The sequence below is a fragment of the Raphanus sativus genome, chromosome 9, assembly GCF_000801105.2.
Source record: "Raphanus sativus cultivar WK10039 chromosome 9, ASM80110v3, whole genome shotgun sequence".
Lineage (NCBI taxonomy): Eukaryota > Viridiplantae > Streptophyta > Magnoliopsida > Brassicales > Brassicaceae > Raphanus > Raphanus sativus.
In genome coordinates, this window is record NC_079519.1 from 2,540,121 (window position 1) to 2,547,236 (window position 7,116).

The following is a 7,116-nucleotide window of genomic DNA, read 5'->3' on the forward strand; positions in this document are numbered from 1 at the left end:
GATCATTTTAAAGGAAAATGAGACATGGATGTGCAGATGTATCATAAGTATAGCGTTGAGACACACACACAAATTGAACTGATCTCAATAATTTGACACAAAATAGATAATTGAGTATACCCATTGTAGTGAAGGCTTGTCCATCAGGAAAGAAGAAAAATCCAGACCCATAACCAGATCAATAAGATCGTTGCATAGATTGATTGATCCAGTGGTCGAGACGAAACACAATATTTTCTAAAACTCTGTTTCTAAAACTCTGTTTCTAAAACTCTGTTTCGAAACTAAACTATCATTCTATGGATTGAGTCTGAGTGTTTATGATAAATTGTTTATAACTGAATAATGCTTCATTAGCAGAAAATAATACAAATTTAGGAATTGAGTAACTTTGAATATGTTTAAAAGAGACGTGGGACATAGAGGTTACACATGTGTGGATGGAAGTATATCTTCACCTTCCTCACTCTTATCCTTGGTTTTTTTTATTATACGAGTAGTTTAAATTTTTTAATTTTAGCAATGGCGATCGTTCACTTGTCACTGATCTCGACTATTACATGTTCACAACGAAGAAGAACGACTAAGGAGGCTTCACAAGATTCCGTCATAACACAGAAGACTCCTATTGCGACAGACTCTGTCTCGTCCTTCAGATTATGTCCCTGCGGAAGAAGGCATTTCACAGGAGCTATGCCGCTTCTTCCCCTGTCTCCCTCGTACGCTGCTTCTAGTTCAACGGTTTGTCTTGAAGAAATTTAGGGTTTATCTGGAGATAGATGAGGAGTGCATGCATGCAGGCATCTTCTAATCAATCTAAATCTATTTATATCAGGAAGATTTGAAAACGCTGCGTCCTCCAAAGCCAGACTGGTACGATGAGCTCTTTGCTTGGTCTATGGATACTAGCATAGAACCGTACGAGAAAGAGGTTTAGTCTATCTGACTTTCTTTAGGCTTTGGATCGTTTCAATCTTGTGAATCTTTATTGTGCTTGTATTTGTTAGATTTCGAGTTACAAGATGAAACTCTTTGATAATTTGGTGGGAAAAGCAGAAAAGGTTTTGGAGATTGGCGTTGGAACAGGTCCTAATTTCAAGTACTACTCGGTTATTCCAAACGTTTCCGTTCTTGGTGTGGATCGAAACGCTAAGATGGAGAGTTACGCGCGTAAATCCGCGGCAGAAGCAGGGCTGAAACCTGAAGATTTCAGCTTCATTCATGCGGTAGCTTTTGTGATGTTCATTGATCCTTCTCTTGGCATCTCTTGATGCAACGTTTATTGTTAGGTCGCAGAAGCTATACCATTAGAGGATGCATCGGTTGATGCAGTTGTGGGGACTCTCGTGCTTTGTTCTGTCGCAGATGTCACTAGAACGCTCAATGGTAGTGTTTGTTCACTTGTCATTAAACTCAACATCGTTTAGAAAACAATGCTCAAAGATAGGTTTGGTTTCTGTGGTTTATTTACAGAGATAAAACGGGTACTAAGACCGGGTGGGGTTTACCTTTTCATAGAACATGTTGCAGGAGAAGGTATCTAGTTTGATTATAAAAATTTACACTGCAGAAAATTATTTGAAAGGTGAATCCCCATTTTTGTTCTTTTGATGTGTAGATGGATCATTTTTGAGGTTGGTGCAGAATGTTTTGGACCCATTGCAACAAGTTGTTGCTGATGGATGTCACTTGACTAGGCGCACTGGAGATTATATTTTAGAAGCCCGGTTCAATGGCGGTGCAGATATCAACAAGGTCTCTCTGTCTAGCTTGGCTTACTTAAGCTCTCATGTCTATGGGGTTGCTTACAATTAGAAAAACAGGATGGTGTCTAAGAGCATCTCCAATGTACACCTCTATATTTTTCTCTAAAATAGAGATCTTTATAACAGAGGTCAATTTGCTCCAATGTACACCTCTATAATAGAGTTCTTTTATTTTAGAAGAAAATATAGAGGAATCTCACTTTTTGCATGTATATTTAGAGCATCTCTAACCCATTGCTATTTTCATCTCTATAATAGCATTTAGAGGTGAAATTGCTCCAACCCACCTCTATTTCTTCCTCTATTTATAGAGGAAAAAATAGCATTTCTCTATTTTTTACTCTATAAAATAGAGATTGCTATTATAGAGAAATACTTTGGAACATATCTCACCTCTATTATAGAGTTCCTTTATTTTAGAGGTGAAAATAGCAAAATACATTGGAGATGGTCTTAGAGATGAAAATGACAAATCTCTATATTTTCCCCTATAAATAGAGGAACTTTATTATAGAGGCATACATTGGAGCAAATCCAACTCTATAATAGAATTTCTCTATTTTAAGGAAAAATATAGAAATATAAATAGAGGTGGGTTGGAGATGGTCTAAAACTCATCCTTAAAGTATATCATTATGATGATGATTGTACATCTTCAATGGTATTAAAAAAAATTTAAACGATGGGTTGTGTCCTATTTAATAGAGTATAGGTAAGTCATAATATCCATATGTGTGTCATTGTTGGATTAGACGACTGTTGTATTATTTTAGAAGCTTTAGTTTTGAAAGTATAACTCTCCAACGTTCGAGGTTGAGTTCCATGTCCCGAGATTAGATCCCTAGGAATCTGGAGATATCTCAGAAGGTTAAAGGTCTGATGTTACTTCATACCATTAGATGATGTATAGGTGGATGCAGTCGTTGCAACATTTGTTTTGTGTTCCAAACCGGGTGGAGTTTCCCTATTCATTTAACATGTAGCGGCTAAAAGTACATATCCACATTTTCACATCATAGGCCTTGAAATCAAAGTGCTAGACAAATCTAAAGAGAAACACCGGCTGGCGGCTGATACATTTCGGCTGCCGGTTTTGATGGTGGCACAGAGTATAAGAAACAAGACTATGGGCCTTAATAGTCAGGCCCATCAGAGCACAACACTTCCCTCCTCTGCTCCAAGAGAGAAGACGACAAAACAGAGTAACGGTACTCGCAACCAAATGGAAGAGCTGGCGGTAAAGAACAGATTTGGGATGCTGTCAAGACTGGTCAAGGTGGAGTCATAGACAGGCTGTCGAGTAGATAAGGTTGTTGAGAAAGATCTAGAGGAGTGTGAGTCTTGTGTATATAAACGCTCCTCTGTATTCATTGTAACATATCTTGAAATTATATGAGAAAAGTTCAGTAAAGTTTAAACCTTTTTTAAAGTTTTTTATGGTATCAGAGCCATTGTAAGCTCTAACAGGCGTAGCAATGGCAGATCCAGTCTATCCGTTCCCAAGCAAAGTCCATGTTGTCAGTTCCGTTACGTTGAAGCTCACCGACAGTAACTACTTACTGTGGAAGACACAGTTTGAGTCGCTGCTCTACAGTCAGAAGCTTATTGGCTTCGTCAATGGTGGAGTCGTTCCACCTGCACCAACCCAACAAGTCGAGGAAGGTGGCGTTGTTACGGAGGTTCCTAACCCTACGTATGAGTCGTGGTTCTGTTCTGACCAACTGGTCCGTTCCTGGTTGTTCGGCACGTTATCTGAGGAAGTCCTTGGATCTGTTCACAATCTCTCCACGTCAAGAGAGATTTGGTTGTCGTTAGCTGAAAACTTCAACAAAAGTTCACTGTCCCGGGAGTTTTCTCTCCGCCGAAGCCTTCAGCTCATCGCAAAGAAAGGTCGTCCCTTGGCTGAGTACAGCAGAGAGTTCAAAGCCATTTGTGATTCTCTGAGCTCTATCGGCAAACCTGTCGATGAGTCCTTGAAGATCTTTGGCTATCTCAATGGTCTCAGCCGAGAGTATGATCCAGTCACCACTGTCATTCAAAACACCCTGTCCAAGTTCCCTCCACCAACTTTCAATGACGTGATCTCTGAGGTTCAGGCTTATGACAGCAAGCTCAAGTCTTACGAGGAATCTGCTGCAATCTCGACCCATCAAGCTTTTCAGATGCAGCAGAACAACTACACTCCGAATCCTCCTCAGTACAATCCCAACTACAGAGGTCGTGGTGGTCGCGGTAACCAGCAGAGAGGACGTGGAGGCTACTCAAGCAGAGGAAGAGGGTTTGTTCAGCATCAACCTCAGGCGGCAGGCAACACCAACAGACCGATCTGTCAGATATGTGGACGAGTTGGCCACACTGCTGTGAAATGCTTCAATCGCTTTGACAACAACTACAGTGGTGCGGTCAATCAACAGGCTTTCTCCTCAATGCAAGTAGCTGATCCTAATGGAAAAGAATGGTTCACGGACTCTGGTGCTTCAGCTCATGTGACTGCATCAGCGACAAACCTCCACACAGCTGAAGCGTATGCTGGAAATGATACGGTAATGGTGGCTGATGGAACATACCTTCCCATCACTCACACGGGCTCTGTCACTCTCTCTAACCATTCAGGTAAAATCTGTTTGAATGATGTCTTAGTGTGCCCTGAGATACAGAAGTCCCTTCTCTCAGTATCAAAATTATGTGATGACTATCCGTGTGGTGTATATTTTGATGCTTCTAAAGTGTGTGTGATTGATTTGGAAACTCAGGGAGTAGTGTCAAAGGGTCCTCGTCGTAATGGGTTGTACGTGTTGGAGAATCAAGAGATAGTAGCTCTATACTCAGGTCGGCAGTGTGCAGCGGATGAGGAGGTCTGGCATCAAAGACTTGGTCATGCTAACTATCAGATTCTTCAACAACTCAAGATCAACAAGGAGATTATGGTGAATAAGAGGAAAACCAACCCTATTTGTGAGCCTTGTCAGATAGGAAAATCATCTAGACTGCAATTTTTTTCTTCTGATTCTCGTGTTTTGCAACCCCTTGATCGGATTCATTGTGATCTATGGGGCCCTGCACCAGTTGTTTCAAACCAGGGATTCAAATATTATGCTATTTTTGTGGATGACTTCTCTCGTTACACTTGGTTCTATCCACTACAAGCTAAATCTGACTTCCTTGCAGTCTTTAAAATCTTTCAAAACATGGTTGAGAATCAGTTAAGCACTAAAATCAAGGTCTTTCAAAGTGATGGTGGGGGTGAGTTCATGAGTCATGCGTTGAAACAACACTTTGCTACTTGTGGTATCCATCATCGCATCTCATGCCCTCATACTCCGCAGCAGAACGGAACTGCAGAGAGAAAGCATCGACACTTGGTCGAACTAGGTCTCTCCATGATGTTTAGCAGTCAAGTTCCCCTGAAGTACTGGGTAGAAGCGTTTTTCACATCTGCGTATCTCAGTAACAGACTCCCAAGCTCAACCTTAGAAGGCAAATCTCCTCTTGAAGTTTTGCAAAAGAAGAAGCCGGATTACTCTGCTCTACGAGTCTTTGGTACGGCGTGTTATCCTTGTCTTCGAGCTCATACATCAAACAAGTTTGATCCTAGAAGCCTGCAATGTGTCTTCATTGGATATCACTCTCAATACAAAGGGTATCGATGTTTGCATCCTCCAAGCGGTAGAGTTTACATCAGTCGTCATGTCATCTTTGATGAAACTGTTTATCCGTTCAAAGTGCAATATAAGCATTTGATCCCTGCGTACAAAACTCCTCTGATGAAAGCGTGGCAGTATGATCTTCCTGTGGAACCTCAACCTATGTTGCAGAGACATCAGCTCCTTCCAGCAGTTCCTCCCACCCCTCCAGATATACCAATACCTCCAGCATCTCCGGTTGTTCCTCCATCTCCTCCTCTGGAACAGCAAGCTGCTCCTCCAGCTCCAGTTGTGGTTGTCAACGACAATGCTCATGGGATGAGAACAAGATCCAAATCTGGCATCCACAAACCAAATACTAGGTATGGGCTGCTCACGTCCAAGTTCTCGACATCAGAACCAAAGTCCATCTATGAAGCTATGGCTCATCCTGGTTGGAGAAATGCTGTACTGGAAGAAATCGGTAGAGCTCATATGCTTCATACGTGGACACTGGTGCCTAGAACTCCTGACATGAATGTGATTGGATCTCAATGGTTGTATACGACAAAGCTGAAACCGAATGGAGATACTGAGAAACTCAAAGTCAGGCTGGTAGGTAAGGGTAATCATCAGGAAGAGGGACTGGACTATTTAGAAACATTTAGTCCAGTAGTGAGAACTGCAACCATTAGGATTGTTCTGAATGTTGCTGTGGCGAAGAACTGGAATCTGAAACAACTAGATGTATCCAATGCGTTTTTTCATGGGGATCTCAAGGAACCAGTTTACATGACGCAGCCACAAGGTTTTGTAGACAAAGAGAAGCCTGATTATGTTTGCAAACTCACCAAAGCTGGCTTGAAGCAAACTCCGAGGGCGTGGTTTGATACGTTTAGTGGCTTTCTCCTTCAGCAAGGGTTTGTCTGCAACAAGTCAGACCCGTCTCTGTTTATCTACTACCGGAATGGAAAGAGCATGATCCTCTTGCTTTATGTTGATGATATATTGCTGGCAGCTGATGATCAGACGCTCATGGACAGCCTGCTGAAGTCACTCAACACGAGATTTCTAATGAAAGACTTGGGCTATCCAAAGTATTTCCTAGGAATCGAGATAGAGAAGCTGCAAGATGGTCTGTTCTTACATCAAACTGCATATGCTGAAGATGTCCTTCATCAAGCTAGTATGGCTACGTGTAATCCCATGCCTACTCCATTACCCTCTACGATTGATACCACTCAAGATGAACCGTTCTCTGAGCCTACTTACTTTCGTAGCATTGCTGGGAAACTTCAGTATCTCACTATTACAAGGCCGGATATACAGTTTGCGGTAAACTTTGTGTGTCAGAGAATGCATGAGCCAACGATGGGAGATTTTGCTCTGCTCAAACGCATCCTGAGATATGTCAGAGGAACAAGCTCTATGGGAATGCACATTGGGAAGCACTCAGACTTGATCCTCTCAGCCTTTTGTGATAGTGACTGGTCTGGGTGTCGTGAAACAAGAAGATCTACAACAGGCTTCTGTACCCTTCTTGGCTCTAACCTGATATCGTGGTCTGCAAAACGTCAGGACACTGTCTCTGGCTCCTCGACCGAAGCAGAATATCGAGCTCTTACTGCAGCGTCACATGAAATATCATGGTTATCATTTCTTCTTCGCGACCTTGGCATCCATCAACCGAATCCGACTCTGCTGCAGTGTGATAACTTGTCGGCAGT

The 7,116-nt window shown here is 42.0% G+C and overlaps 1 protein-coding gene across 1 annotated transcript; it reads left to right on the forward strand.

Moving 5' to 3' along the window:
• The first annotated feature begins 472 nt into the window (after positions 1–472).
• LOC130500355 (uncharacterized) lies at positions 473–1,966 on the forward strand. The gene is made up of 6 exons (XM_056995326.1): positions 473–741; positions 836–931; positions 1,008–1,226; positions 1,290–1,386; positions 1,474–1,536; positions 1,619–1,966. The coding sequence occupies exons 1-6, from the start codon at positions 523–525 to the stop codon at positions 1,813–1,815; spliced, it is 891 nt and encodes a 296-aa protein (XP_056851306.1). The 5' UTR covers positions 473–522; the 3' UTR covers positions 1,816–1,966.
• Positions 1,967–7,116: the final 5,150 nt, after the last annotated feature.

Coding starts and splice junctions, on each gene's coding strand:
- LOC130500355 (XM_056995326.1), top strand. CDS start 523: ATGGCGATCGTTCACTTGTCACTGATCTCGACTATTACATGTTCACAA. Junction 742..835: donor ACGCTGCTTCTAGTTCAACG/GTTTGTCTTGAA, acceptor TATTTATATCAG/GAAGATTTGAAAACGCTGCG. Junction 1,227..1,289: donor ATTTCAGCTTCATTCATGCG/GTAGCTTTTGTG, acceptor GTTTATTGTTAG/GTCGCAGAAGCTATACCATT.